The sequence below is a fragment of the Notothenia coriiceps genome, unplaced genomic scaffold (assembly GCF_000735185.1).
Source record: "Notothenia coriiceps isolate Sejong01 unplaced genomic scaffold, NC01 NC01_scaffold00037250, whole genome shotgun sequence".
In the NCBI taxonomy this organism is placed as follows: domain Eukaryota; kingdom Metazoa; phylum Chordata; class Actinopteri; order Perciformes; family Nototheniidae; genus Notothenia; species Notothenia coriiceps.
The window spans coordinates 7,446,617-7,461,981 of NW_011369951.1; the positions used below are offsets into that span (position 1 = coordinate 7,446,617).

The 15,365-nt window shown below is 41.7% G+C and overlaps 1 protein-coding gene across 1 annotated transcript; it reads left to right on the forward strand.

The window, feature by feature from the left end:
- Positions 1 to 1,427: 1,427 nt before the first annotated feature.
- On the forward strand, positions 1,428 to 14,298 carry espl1 (extra spindle pole bodies like 1, separase). The gene is made up of 22 exons (XM_010796656.1): positions 1,428 to 1,532; positions 1,690 to 1,778; positions 2,018 to 2,320; positions 4,258 to 5,001; positions 5,113 to 5,214; positions 5,371 to 5,482; positions 6,498 to 6,625; positions 7,135 to 7,328; positions 7,446 to 7,688; positions 7,873 to 8,017; positions 8,193 to 8,352; positions 8,473 to 8,612; positions 9,113 to 9,247; positions 9,336 to 9,452; positions 9,555 to 9,726; positions 9,838 to 9,975; positions 10,283 to 10,439; positions 11,116 to 11,225; positions 11,402 to 12,519; positions 12,721 to 13,141; positions 13,306 to 13,425; positions 14,249 to 14,298. The coding sequence occupies exons 1-22, from the start codon at positions 1,478 to 1,480 to the stop codon at positions 14,296 to 14,298; spliced, it is 4,953 nt and encodes a 1,650-aa protein (XP_010794958.1). The 5' UTR covers positions 1,428 to 1,477.
- Positions 14,299 to 15,365: the final 1,067 nt, after the last annotated feature.

Here is a 15,365-nt window from a genome sequence, read left to right on the forward strand (position 1 = left end):
TTTACAATTGCAATTTTATACGGGTAGTCTGCTATCTTCGGTCATTCATTGGAGCTGGCATAAAAACAATGTTTTCCCTAGCAAACTCATGTCTAGCTCTTGGCAGCCTTCTTTTTTAGCTCGGTAGCATACACGCTAGGAATGCCAAATATAATGTAATTAAGTTTTGCGACTGACCGTACGGTAAATCACCTGGAGTATTTTGTGTGTGAATGCAGACAATCTACTGCTATGAGATACATGTAAGGCCATCTGCTGACATTGGAGTTGATATATGGAAACGCTAGCAACTTACACTGAACAAAAATATAAACGCAACACTTTTGTTTTAGCTCCCATTTTTCATGAGATGAACTCAAAGATCTAAAACATTTTCTACATACACAAAATAACCATTTCTCTCAAATATTGTTCACAAATCTGAAAACATCTGTGATAGTGAGCACTTCTCCTTTTCCGAGATAATCTATCCCACCTCACAGGTGTGGCATATCAAGATGCTGATTAGACAGCATGATTATTGCACAGGTGTGCCTTAGGCTGGCCACAATAAAAGGCCACTCTGAAACATGCAGCATGTTTCAGAGTGGCCTTTTATTGTGGCCAGCCTAAGGCACACCTGTGCAATAATCATGCTGTCTAATCAGCATCTTGATATGCCACACCTGTGAGGNGTAAACATGACACAAGGTGGCGCCATATCCATGTCAGTGAATGTACTACTTTGAATTTACTCTCTGTATGTGTTAAGTAAATAAAGTTGTCTCGCCTTGAATGAAATTCACGCAACTCTTTACCAATGACTGAGCCTCCGTACAGTGAGTGATGGCGAAGACCGGAAGTACTCGGGCTCACACCCAGCCGCCGGAAGTTGATAGACGCCATCTTGTGCAACTAGCCTAATGTGCCCTCTAGTGGTTATGTTCCAAACAAAAACATATTTACTGATCAGTCCACCTGCTACCAATTAAAGAAAAAAGGATTACAAACATGTACTGCCAATGGAATCACACTCTATGGGTTTACACTGAACATAAAACAAGCATTTGCCCCAGGGAGCTTTTCATGGTGTGGGCCTATTGTTGTAATAATGTAGTGTTTTTAAAAAAAAAAACGTATCAGCAAAAAGGCTTTATATAAAATATAAATGTCACCACCAGGACTTCAAGTCATACATCAGCACATATATATATATATTTACTCTTGACTTATACTGCAAAATGTATAATCCACATTCTGCTGAATTTATGTGTTTCTATAATATCATGATTCATGTCCTCACTCTATGCGCCAAGCGGTTATTTTACACAACTACGACACCCACAATTCATAGCATTTCCGGGTAAAAGCGGATATGCTCTCGGATTGGCTAAAACACCTTTCAAAAACAGTTCGGGGAGTAGTTTCCATGATAGCTGAGGATTTGAATCTTAAAACTGATCTTAGACACAACATACCTTTGCTTCGTTGTGAACACATGTCCTTTTTATCTGCTGTAAAGGAAAGTGTTGTTTCAAAACTCTCCCCTAGAGGTAAGTCTCAGTTTAACGTTATTCGATCCCAAACTAACGTTAGTAGAACATGTTGTGATGAACGTTGACGCTAACGTTAGTTAAACTAAGCTAATCGCGTTATCGAAATTCAAAATCAACAAAAGTGTATTTAATCTGAATTAACTTGTTTATGCAGCTGTCGACATGAAGTGCTTGAAAGTGGAAGAATATATCAAGCAGACTGCTTCTGTGAAAGAGACGGATGTTTTACGTCAAGAACTACAGGTTAGCAAACAACTACACCTACCAAATACTCCTAGCGACGAAACAAGTATTTATTTCACTAACGTGTTTTAAGCACTTGCATTTAAACAACACGACCGCCTGTTTAAAAGGTTAAATTCGGCCAATATCCTTTGATATGTTTAAAATGAGCATGCGTGGTGCCACCTTGGTATGATAACGTACACAACTCCTTTGAAAGAGACTCTAAACCTGTTGTTATTGATCTATTTTCTCCGCAGAAGTATGTGAAGAGTCAACCCGGCCTCCAGGGTCGCACAATATGTGACAGGATCATCAGAGCCTGCAACAATCAACTCGGAGTTGGATCTCCAATTTCTGACCATGTCAGTGTGTTGGTCCAGCTGGTGGAGCTTTCTCTTCACGGCTATGATGTTTCTGAAGCACTTGTTGCTCAGAGCAGTCCGCTGTACATGGAGAAGATCATTTTCCATATTGTCAAAAAGCTAAGCTCCCTTGAAGCTCACAATCAATGTAGCCATGTCGCTGGGTTGCTTTACGGCAGGCTTTCTGTAGCTCAACAGGTATGTGTAATTGATATTCTTTGACAGAAAACAAATTGTAAACTATTTAAATAATTTCTTTGCTTTATTTTATAATTTTCTAACATTTTATTGGCCAAACGTTTGAAACGAAAAAAATATCAGCAGATTAGGATTCAAGGTAGGGCTGCACGATATTGGAAAAAACTTACATTGCGATTTTTGTCCCCCCTGCGATATATATTGCGGTATGAAAACATACAGGAATTGAAGAAAATACCGTTTTTTTCCCGCAAACCATTCTTTCTTGAACTGTAATGCTATACAATTGTTATTTTTGTAACTATATTTAACCGGATGAAGGATTTTAGTCACGGACGTCTGGATCTTAAGTTATCAGAGCAACAAGCTGAGCTTGCTCGGTTAGCAGCGCTAACCTGTGACGTCACAGAAGTGTTCAAATCTGGATCAGTCTGTATCAGATCTGTTGAAGCCCCTTTTTAAGAGATTTGGGTATGGAGGAAAATAGAGAGGGTTTTGTTTTCTGATACTTGGTGAGTTCCCTGGAACACCAGGGACACATATTCATGTATAAAAGACGTACAAAAGTGCATTTTGCATGATAGGTCACCTTTTAATAGAGGCGAAGTCCCTCCCTTTCCGGGGGACCTCCATGGGACCTTATTTCGGAAAAATTATGTATTGAAGTCAATGGAGAGAGAAAGATTATCTATCGATCCCTTTTGAATTGGGCCACAAATTACACATAGATGATTGTCAATTTAAAAGTTAAGTGAAGTAACACTTTTTTTTGTGTGAAACGCTCAATGGTCTAGGGCTGCTCAATTAATCGTATTTTAATCGCGATTACGATTATGGCTTGTAACGATTACGAAAACAACGTAATCAAAATAAACCGATTACTTTTTTTGGGGGGTTTTTCAGTTGAATTATACTTAAAGTTCAGGGTAATCAACTGTTAAAACATACTGTTCACATTTTTTTCTCTCCAATAAATGGATGTTTTCAAAGTCAATGAATAATCACATTTAATAATCGCAATTACAATTATTGACCCAAATAATCGAGATTATGATTTTTGCCATAATCGAGCAGCCCTACTCTGGTCTCACACTCGTCACCAACACCAAGAGGGCACATTTCACAGAATGAGGCAAAAAGTATTAAAAGAGGAGACTACAAGTCTGGGCATGTTGAGAGCTGTATATACACAATAGGGGAGTTAGTCGGTTCCGTAAGAGCCAGCATGCGGGACCGGCTTTACAAGGTGTCGGTGAGTAACACGAGTGTACTGTGTAACGTTAATGACATCACTTACGCGACTCTGGGATTTGTAGTCTTTCTAGTTGCGTATTTTTCATAGTCTTATATTTCAACAGTTTTATGTTTTATTTTTTAAGATTGACAAACATCATATATGTAATTCGTGGCACAATTCAAACGAGATCGAAAGATACGTTTTCTCTCTCCATTGACTTCAATTCATAATGTTTCCGAAATAAGGTCACATGGACCGGAAGTAGATGGGCGTGACTTCGCCAAAAAAAATTTTTTTAATCGTCAAGTGATGTGAATATCGCGGTTATCGTCACGACACGATATATCGTGCAGCCCTAATTCAAGAGTTTTATTATCATATGCACAGTAGCTACAGTGTAGTTATGGCAATGGAAATCTTAGGTGCAACATATTATATATAGGACACAAGACAATAAATGAAAGAATAAAATAGTGCAGGTTATGTAGCTAAACCAGTCCACAAGTAGTGCAGATGAAGTTAACTATATACATGTCAGAAAATAAATAAATACAATAAGCTAAATGATGCAGAGAATGTTGAACATGACCAAGATTCATTTGTAATGGAAGTTGTTAGTTTCAGCACTATTCCAAATCTTCACTTCATGATTTAGTTTTCAGCATCAGAACTAACAAGGTTATTGTTTTATGCTCCATAGGCTGAGGACTACTTTGCTCTTGTGCGAAGCTGCTTTTCGGTGCTCTGGAATGGATTATCTGCAACCAAAGACATCAAAATCCTAAATTCACATGACAAACTTCACTGCCAGATGCAAGCTCTGAGCTTCCTCTTGCTGTTGGACACAGACAGTGCAACCCCATCTATCTCCAAAGCCCCCATATACACAGAGGACGCCATCACGGAATTTGAGAGTAGCTTTGAAACGGTAACCAAGGACAATGCTTATTTTCTCCTTCAGAAAATGCAGACACTTTTCAACAGATGTTGGACTGGCAGCGATGGCGCTGGGTCCAAGCAGTTGACTGTGGCATCAAGTATATATACGCTCTCAGAAATGGCACTGATTATAGTGAAGATGCTTTGTAAGTTTGCCCACTATGATCTGGCCTCCACCTTTTTGAGTGAAATTGAGAGCAAGCTCAAAGACTTGGCTGACTGTCAGTGTACAGCTGTGGTGCTCGGCAAGTGGGCGGTAAAGATTCATTCCACAATGAAGGCCGGCGTTGAGAGTGGCCCGGCTCTGACGGAGTGTGCGAGGGCCCTGAGGTCTCTATCAGCTGACCTGGGGGACAGAGAAGCTCACGCAGTCCTAGAAGCATGTGGACTCGTGTTATGGGCTGTCGAAAGTGACCACAGCAACGGATTGAGCGGACCTGTGCTCCTGGCTTTCTTTTCTTTTCTTGAGGAGCACCAAGAACAGATAATAAAGGTTCTAAAGAAGGTAAGTGTAATTTCTGTGCTTGAAAATAATCACATTTGTGCTGTGCTTAATTGCTTAAAGAGGTGGTCAATGTATTTTCAACAAATAACCTTTTGCCTGTTTGATTTTCAGAGTTCGACATGCCAGGCTGAGCTCAGCAGACTGCAGCAGGCTCTCTGCATCAATATCTACCAAGGCTTTGGATTTGCCTATGAGAGCATGGTGGCATTACAGGTGAGGTTGCTTCTTTTGCATCATTTTTTCATATTTTATTTTTGTATTTTATTATGATGATAGTATCAATACTGAAGAGTCACCCAGATGCCACTACTCCTGCTGTTGTGATTGTACTCTGCTACAAGTTGACTGATTTTGATTTGTTGTTCTCAGCTGGAGAACATTGAAACCTTGGACAGAGTGCTGCTGTACTGCCAGGCCACAGCTGGACAGATGATGACTGAACTACGTAAACTGTCCAGTGAAAGTCTTCTCATCAAATCAGGTGATTACATTCTCAATTACTAATGTTTTAGCGGTTCAGAAATGTAGGGCTGCAACTTATGATTTTTTTTGTTCGGCTCATTTGCTGATCGTTTGGTCTACCAAATGTCAGACAATAGGCGCATTCACACCGCAGTACTTTTCCCACTTTAGTTCCGATATAGTTCCGAAATGTCGCGTTCACACCAAAAAGAGCCGGAACTAAAATTAGTTCATGAGAACCTTTTTACCCCCTTTTACCCCTGCTAGAGAGCAGGGACTTTTGTGGGAGATAAAGGTTCCTATGTCTGATTGGCTGGGCGGAATGCAAACCACGCCCCGTAAAACTCAAAAAAAGTTTTGTGAAGCCACCATTTTATTATCCTTGCATTAGCATTATTAGCATTAGCCCAGCGCAGAAACGCAGAGAGACTAACTTATGGCAACACAAAAGAAAACATGGGAGCGGTGGAGATGAGGTGTCGGCGTTCTGGCGATTTACTGAAGCCAGTCCCCAACTCCGAGGACTTCCGGCCGGGGACTTCGGGTGACAGTATTCGCCGTGAAGTTGTTGTCGGCCTGCCAGTAAACCCAAAGCAGAAGAAGAAGAAGTGACGTCAGCGGCTTCATTTGCCTAATCCTCCCCCAGGGATTTATTCCAGTGTGAACGCGATCTGTATTTAGTTCATGAGAACTAAAGAGTTCTCATGAACTCAATTCTGATGAACCTTTGTGGGAAAAGTACTGCGGTGTGAAAGCGCCTTTTTAGTGACATTTCTATCTCAAGGTTCGAGCTGATGTCCTAAAATGTCTTGTTTTGTCAATTTAAAAACCCAACGATTTTTACTTTACCTCTATAATTAAGAGACTGAAAACAGCATTTTCTCCTATTGTTGAAATATTATTTATTGATAGAGTAAAAGTTGTTGTTTTTCATCCTGCCAATTGTTGCAGCTCTGCTTACTTACATTGCAAAATACAGATGTATAATATTGTATGACATTTAGTTAATTTTATGATTACCATGTGTCTTGCAGTGATTTCTGTGAGCAACTTAGCTTGTGGATTTTACAACCGGCGTCTCTATGACCAGGCCTTCTCTCTGGTTGAAATCCTCTGTCGGGAACTAAGCAAGAATTGCCCCACCTCGCTCTGTGTCGATAGGGTAAGTTTTATCATATACATTGTCTTAAGAATGACAGACTATACAAATTACATCATGCTTGGTTGTCAATATACAGATTACCTACGATGATGTATCAGTTTGAAGTAGTTATATTTGCTCAATGGTTTCAAGTTTTCTAGGATCCACATCTCAGGATCCTCAGGAATATCCACTTTGACAAATGTAAACATTTTTAAATGTTTTATTCTGTATTCGTTTCACAAAGCCGGATCATATTTAAAAATAACATCTTTACATTTATGGCAGACTGAGATATTGTTGTTGAATGTGTGTATCTCAATAGGTGTACTTTATGTTCTTTGCAAGATATTTGATACAATACTCTGTGAAATTATGTGGAGATTTATAACTTTTGAGCTTGCTCCAGAAGTTTGTGCACATCAGCATCATCATATGGACAATTTGTATCTGACTCCCATTTGTGTTAAGTAATAATGTTTTCACATTCAAGACAAATGTCATATTTAACATGGCTTTTCACTCCTCAGTTGAGCCGCCCGTTCATGTTGGCTGTGCAGACGTCTCGGCGTGCCGGACATCTGGAGCGGGCGCTGGACTGGGTCATCCTGTGGCTGAAGGCTCTGGGGGACAACATCACTTCTCACATGGCTGAACCTGTCTCTCTGTGGGTGAAAACAAAGACTGACGCTGCCCGTAACTCTGAGGAGGACATCCGTCTCAGGTACACACAAGTTATAATGCAAAGACTCTTTCTGACGTTTGTGACAACATTTAAGCTCTCAGAGAATGTAGATCATTGCATATTAATGTAAAGGCAACATGTCCCATCCTGAAACAGGACATTACATGATGGATTTGGACCCGACGTCCCTGATGAGAGAGTAATGCTCTGCCTATTGGAGGAAGAGCTGCGTGCCTATAAGGATGTGGCAGGAGACACGTCTCAGGAGCGTTACAACACACTCTGTGATCTGTTGGACATCTGCCATGAGGACAGCTCACACACACATCTGCGTGCTGTCTATCTCTCTGAAATGGCCCAAGTTGTGTGTTACCAGGATTTCAGTGAACAGACTGACTGGTAGGAGCTTTTATTTAGATCGTTTTCCCTAATGAATGGTGCTCCTTGATGAATACAAATCCAGACTAAATTGTGTGTTCAGGCCAGGGCAAACTATTTCTACTGTTAGTCTTAAACAAGCTGGACCAACAGGTGCATCATCTTTCTGTTCATATACTAATTTTGTTAATTTGTAACTACACAGCACGGCAGTGGATTTCACCCATGAAGCTCTACGGCTACTTGAAGAAGAACCAGAGACTCCAGAGAATGCAGACAGGCTGAAGGATGACAAGGCCCATGCTTTACTCTGGCTCTATATCTGCACTCTGGAGAAAAATCTTCAGGAGGTGAGCTTGTCAGGATATCAATATGCAAGTTATTGTCTGTCATAAAAATTGAGAGTGAAACTGAAATTAAGACTGTTATCATACTGGTTTTTATCTATCTGTGTTTAAGTCTTGATTTGATAAACCGACTAAGCATCTTGTGATTAATTACTGATGTTTGTGTGTTTTTGGTCAGGGCATTGAAAGGGACAAAGAAAAGCGAGAGTCAAGAGAGCAGTCACGATGTTCAGCCATTCCCATAGGAACTAATGATTTAGATTATGAAGACAAGCAGAAAACACAGGAAAGCATTCCGGTCTATGAAGGCCTGCATTTCAACCTGGCTGCAGAGAACAGTAAGAATATGCATGTATTTTTATATCTTACCAGTATAATATGATGACTATCTGCTAAATACAATATTTATTTTTTGTTTTGTTTATCATTAGCTGAAATCTTTTTCATTTTCTTTTAAGAGCTGTGCAAACCTCTGGAAAGAGCCCTGGATGAGTGGTCTGCTCTTCTGCAGAGTAAAGTCCTGCCTTCTGTCAGAAACCCCAAACAGACCTGTGGCTCCCTCGCTGTGACTGCGGCTCTCTTCAGACTCATGGCAAAGGTAACGACACAAAATGTGGTCACAAAGATTTAGTCTCAGTTTGTTAATGAAAAGTCAAACTAAAATGGACATAATTCCCCTAAGGTTTTCCATACAAGGCGGTACAACCACACAAAATATTTTCATTATCAATTGTGATTGATTTCTAGATTTAATGGTTTAGTCGTCAATTAAATGTCAGAAAATAGTATAAAAAAAATCCTAGCAATTACTAAAATGCCAAAATGTTGTCCTTAAATGTCTTGTTTTGTTTAGCCCAAACAGCTTTAAGAGAAAACAGGGTTCTCCATATTTGAAAGGCATACATTGCAGCATTCTTTTGCAATTTATTTCATGAAAAGTGTGTTTCTGATAGTGGATTCAACCATTATCAGAAAAAGTGATTTATTTTACTGTAAAAAGAGGTATTTTAGTGTGTTTTCCTTGGTCAGATTGTTAGAAGTGTTGCTCGCTTATTAGAGCAGCGGTATTAATGACAATCTCATTATTCTCTTTTATAGCCTCTGAAGGCTCTGGAAGCTTACCAACTTGCGATTGGACTTTCACGTGAACTCGCTGACGCCCCTGGATGTGCCACCTCCCTCTGTCAGTCAGCCAGCATCCTTCTGGATATGGGCTCCCCTGATCTGGCTTTGGTAATGCAGCTTTATAATTATTCACACTGTAGTAACATATTTTATTTGTTGTGCTGCATCTCACTTTGTTTATTGTACTATTTTGAAGGCCCAACTAGAGCAAGCAGAGAAGTTTCTTACCTCTGTGCCCTCCGATGATGGACCTTCTTATCTGTCTATGACGGCAGTTCTGCTGAAAGCTCAGTACTGCTACAGCACAGGACAGGTAGGTCACGCACTAGCAGTATTTATTTTAATATATGATTGCTTTTTGGATGGTTTAGTTCAGTCTATCAAATTGCCCCTCTCCTGTTTGGGCATATATCAGGTGGATCAGGGGGTAGCATATCTGTGTGAGGTGCTGAAAGAAATGAACACGCAGAGGCAGTCAAAGAGCTTGTACCTGCTGCGGGCTCGCACGCTCCAGACCTGCAGCTCCTATCTGAGTTTGGACTCAGATGCACTGCCACAAGCCCAGAGAAACCTTATCACCCAGCACGGTAAGCTAAGGCATTTACTTCATTCAACTAAATGGTTTAAAGTTTGCATTTTGCAATGTAAAGGAGGGGATTGCAGCTTTCATTAAGTAAGGACTTGTGATTATTTCTCAGGAACAAGAGGCCTGGACACTGCCCTGTATGAGAGCCTGAAGCTTCTGTGCAGCCTGCTGGTCGCTTTAGTGGGGAAGGGGCTATACGGGACTAACAACAACAGCAGCAGCTGCTCAGACACACGCTTCATCGACCAAGGTACGTTTGTCCCACACATGGACTGACAATACATGCTGCTAATACAACAATAATGTCTCTTGTAGGGTTTTCCTGCAATGTTGGTTGTACAAAGCCCTTTTCTATGTCTTTTGTTCTCTGCCATTGTTTAATTCATTGTGTGTATTAGTTTGTATTATTCAAATATGTAGTGTCTCTTAATGCTGTTCTTTTAACAGTTTTGAGAGCCAAGTCTAAGAGATGTCCACAAGGTTTCCATTGTACATGTACTGTCGGTCTGCTAAAAGGATAATACAATCTTTCTATCTGATCCCCTCGCCCTGTGCAGGAGATAACTTGGTGCTGAAATGGCAGCTGCTCTCAGAGCTGCTGAGTTGCTCTATGAAGATGGTGGCTGTGAGGAGCAGCTGTGGAGCCATCAATGACGCCAGGCTCCAGTGTCTAGAAGCTTTGAAACTGGCCACCAAGCTGCAAGCACTCAGCCAGTACGTACATGTGCATGATGGTTGGTTAACTCCAAATGGTAAAGCAGGATCCAAAGGATGGATGGGGCCCTGATATTATTAGCTCAAACCGGCTATTCTTAAATATTTAGTTTCCTGTAGTGCACAATGCTAAATCTTCTTTGGGCTGTTAAGCTTGATGTAGTGTTAAAGCATATTCATTAGACCTGAAAATGCACCAGTGCTCGGTTGAGCATGTAAAATACAATTTATACAGCATTGTGCTCTTGCGCTTTATTGATTTAAAATTCCTAAATGTTATACTTTATCCGATACCTCCTCCTGTACAGTCTGATGCAATTAAATAGAACGGCCCAGTAATACATCTTAATTAAACCAGCTTATTATAGATTTGTTTTCATAGAGGTGGTGATTTAACTCTAATGAGGTGTAGTGCTGTGGCTGAACTGCTTTATTATGTTAATGGTGTTTTCCATGTATTGCAGGGCTCTTAAGTGCTGTATTGTTCATGTGTACCTTTTTTTATTTTATTTAACATTGTGACTGTATTAATTAGTTCCATTAGTGCATGCTTAACAATGTTTTGTAGTTATAATAGGTCCAGGACACTGCACAATGAATATAAAACTGAGGAAACAACACCAACTCTTGCTCTTGTGATGGCATTAACTTCTCCTTTTCTTTGTCATTGTTTAAGATGTGCGGAGCTACTGGTGATCAAAGCCGAGTTGGAGCTGATGCTGGGGGAGAAAGATGAAAGTGGAATTGATTTAGACAGAGTCAGAGATCTTCTGGACCTATGTACAGGTATGTTGGAAACAAAGCACCATGTTTTTAGTAAAATTGTAACGTGATTGATCGGACTCAGACATTTGCAAAATAAATAATAATGACTTGTTTTGTGTTCTTTGCCAGCAGCATTAGGAAGCATATCAGTTTCCTTTAACAACTAAATGGACTTCTTTGTATTGGTTTTTCTTCAGATTTCTCTGATCACGTGCAGAAGGCAGAAGTGAAAATCAAACCTAGGAAAGGTCGCCCTGTGAAGAAGTCACAGTTGCCCCTTCCTGCTTTGGAGGATGATCTCAAAGGCATGCTGAGCACCAGGTGGAATAACAGAGAGCCTATAGTGAGGGATCTGAGCAGCTCACCCCCTCTTAAAGTCCAGCCTCGCCGCTGGCTCTCCTCCCTGGCCCATGAACCGGCCTGCCCCTGCCCCTGCTGCTCTGAGCCCTGTCTGGGCCGCGCCACCGCCCGCTGGGCCGCCACTCAGGCCGACCTCATCCTCCAGCTCGATCCCAACGACGCCAAAGTCAGTTTCAAACTTCAATCGGCAACATTAACTCGCTGCAAGAGTGTTGCTGCCAAAGTTGGGGCAAAATTGGCTAAACTCTTTCCTCCCCATGGACCTTCAAAAAGATCCTCTAAACCCTCCCTGATGCATGACGTGGTGGGCCGCGTCTACCTCCACATGGCCCTGTCTGCACTGGAGCCAAGGCACAACAAGGTTTGTGGGATATGGAAAGTACTGGAAGCTGGTTTGGCATTTGTTGATTCCACAACTTCACATGTGCTCGGACCCGTGAGAGCAGGCCTAATGGCAACCAAAGCTATTGTGTCATTGGTTACCTTGGCTGAGAAAAAGGGCTGCACTCCAGAAGAGTTCTTCTCAAATGCTTGGACTTGGAACACATCAAAGGAAGATCTGAAATCAGAAGAGAAAGCAGTGCCTCCCTCATCCTTGCTTAAAAAGCCCAAAGAGTCCATTATAAAAATTCCTGACAAAACAAAGGAGGCCAAGAAGGTGAGGACTGTCCCGCCCAGGATTCAGGGGGCTGGCTCCTCCACCAAAGGAAAGCGGCTGGTTCACATGATGCCAGTAAGGGTGAAGCCTGACCTTGGAGCTTTTGGCTTTAACACAGAGGTACCTACTTTGTTCTGTACTCCTATTCCAAAGGTAAAAGCCCCTCCCACAGAGCAGAAAGCACAGAGGACTGCTCCTAAGATACAGTTCAATGTGTATGAAGAGTTGTCACCAGAACAGAAAAAAGCCCAACCTGTTCCTGGAGCCCCCAGACGCACAAATAAACCCTTTTTCAAGGTAAGCATTTTATTGCTGCATAACGTATAGTTGTTTGTGTTATTATGTGGGGGGAAATGAGAATCAGAATAGCTTTATTCGTCCCACAGAGGAGAAATGTGCATTTGTTACAGCAAGAAAAGAGCCAAAGACAGCTTAATATGAACTAAGAAGCATGCATAATAAAAAAAAATGAATCTTCTTTGCAATATTTCAATACAGCTGGATTTTAGCGATGAGAGTGACACGGAATCCAACACCCAAGCCGAGCCTAAGGGAAAAAAAAAAACAGATGTCCCTAAAAAGCGAGCCACCACAAGAAGAGCTGCGCAGAACAGTAAAACGACTCCAGACCCCCCTCCTGCAGAGAAGGTCCCAGCCAAGAGGCAGACCAAGGGGAGGAAGACCACCGCACTCCCCCAGTCGTTTTCTTCTGAGGATGACGAGACTGTGGTCAGTCACACTGCCACAGCAAGAAGAGGAAGATCCAGAAAGGAGCTTTCCAGGCCAGACCCAGACTCACTGGAGAAGCCCGACAAGATGCGGACCATCGAGGAGGAAACCACTGGACTTCTGGACATCAGCATGGAGCAGCTCAGGGCATCCGACACTGAGACTGAGGACAATCTTAGCAAAGATATTGGTGAGTATTTTATGCAATGGTGAACTTTGTCAGATACGTTTAATACATTTCCTAATTGATACAGACTCCACGTTGAGTGTATGCCATCCTGTACATTAGATTACACTATACAACAACATGTAATGTGATGCAGACCACAACTCTTCTTAACTCTTTCCACACAGATTTCGAAGTGCTGCGGAGGGATACGTATTGTGCGAGAGACCCCCTGTCTGAACTGAAGAGCAGAGGTCATCTGAGAGAAGCTCCACTGACCCACCTCTCTCATTCCGACACCAGGCCAGGTGAGAGGGAAACATGTCACTACAGTCTTTTCTTAAAGCAGTAATTGATCATATACCAGGGTGTCCGCGGGGTCTTAAAAAGTATTAAAAGTTGATAAATCAATTTAGCGAAAATTAAGGCTATTAAAAAGTATTAAACGGCATTTTCCAAGGTATTAAGAAGGTCCATAGCAACGACAACATGAAACACCCTTTAATTTACTGTAACGACATGTCGGGAAACCCCCCATGCATAGCGCGCCGTAAAATTCTGCTTATTATTTTAAGTTTCGTTGCCTTGCTCCGCTCTGTGTGGGGNAGCAGCATTTGGATGCACTTCAACCAAAACCCAGGCAGTGATAAAGCGCACCATTTGTAAAGGCAAACTATCTTTAAAGCAGGGTCAACAAATAATCTACATCGCCACATAAAAACACAGTATCTAATATAAAGAGTTGCGTGAATTTCATTCAAGGCAAGACAACTTTATTTACTTAACACATACAGAGGGTAAATTCAAAGTAGTACATTCACTGACATGGATATGGCGCCACCTTGTGTCATGTTTACAAAGAAGATTATTGACATTAGGTCTGGCAATACAGTCAATCATTATCCTGGTGATTATTTCGCTTATTTTTCCTTCAAAATGCCATAATTCCCATCACTACTTGCTGCCCAGGCTTGCCCATGCTTTTGCTAGCGGTCCGTTCTGGTAGTTGACCAGGAAGCAAGCCACATTGAAGAGCTCCTCAATGCTTCCACACACAGACATTGGTATGGCTTTGTCAAATAGTTTGTTCTCTTTGACTGTTCTGATGCACCTCTCCACATGGACCCTCAGACGTGCAATGGATTGAGTCTGCTGACATCCTCCCTGCTCATTTGGGTTGAGGGTCCATGTGGAGAGGTGCATCAGAACAGTCAAAGAGAACAAACTATNCAGGTCTCCCTTATAAAAGAGATCTATGATCTCAAGGGACCAATCTGAATAAATAAAGGTTTGAAATGAAATGAAACATTAGTGTACCACACAGAGGTTGCGTTAACCGAATATATTCCGTCTATGACGGATTTTTTTTAACAATGACGGAAAAATACTGAAAGCAGTCCGTCATTTTGACGGATTAGAACAAACACAGAACAGCGCCAACATTTCCCCGCAGCAGGGCTGCGGAGTTATGCCGTTATGTCGTTTCCAGACCTAACTTTGCCGTACAAATCATTGAAATGTCTGGGAGTTTTTGCTTTATAAAGCAAATATAAATATATATAAATATTTATAAATTGCTACCCAGGCTTAGGGTCCATGTGGAGAGGTGCATCAGAAGAGTCAAAGAGAACAAACTATTTGACAAAGCCATACCACTGTCTGTGTGTGGAAGCATTGAGGAGCTCTTCAATGTGGCTTGCTTCCTGGTCAACTACCAGAACGGACCGCTGGTAAAAGCATGGGCAAGCCTGGGCAGCAATTAGTGATGGGAATTATGGCTCTTTGAAGGGAAAATAANGGCAGAATACTTCAGTGCAGTCAAGCACCACTTGTGTGTCAGGGAAAGCTGAAAACTCTGGTGGAAGGTGAGCTTTGACAACTTCGCGTGGGATCCACAGATGTTTGCTTCCAAGCAGTTGGTAGAGGAAGTGTGTCCAGGTGGAAATAATTCTGCTGACTATGGTGCGGTGAATACCAGACCGTTCTGCTAGATCCCTCAGATGTAGGCCCACTGACTGGTGCATGAGGAACAGCAGCAGCTCATCTATGGGTGAAAGTTTCTGTGAAAACAAATAAGTGTTAGGCATACTGTAGATACTGTTATAGGGGAGACCGGGTACAATTGTATTTTCCTGGGGTTTGTTGTTCTGTGTGTGTGTGTGTGTGTGTGTGTGTGTGTGTGTGTGTGTGTGTGTGTGTGTGTGTGTGTGTGTGTGTGTGTGTTGTTGTTGTGTGTGATGTGTGTAGT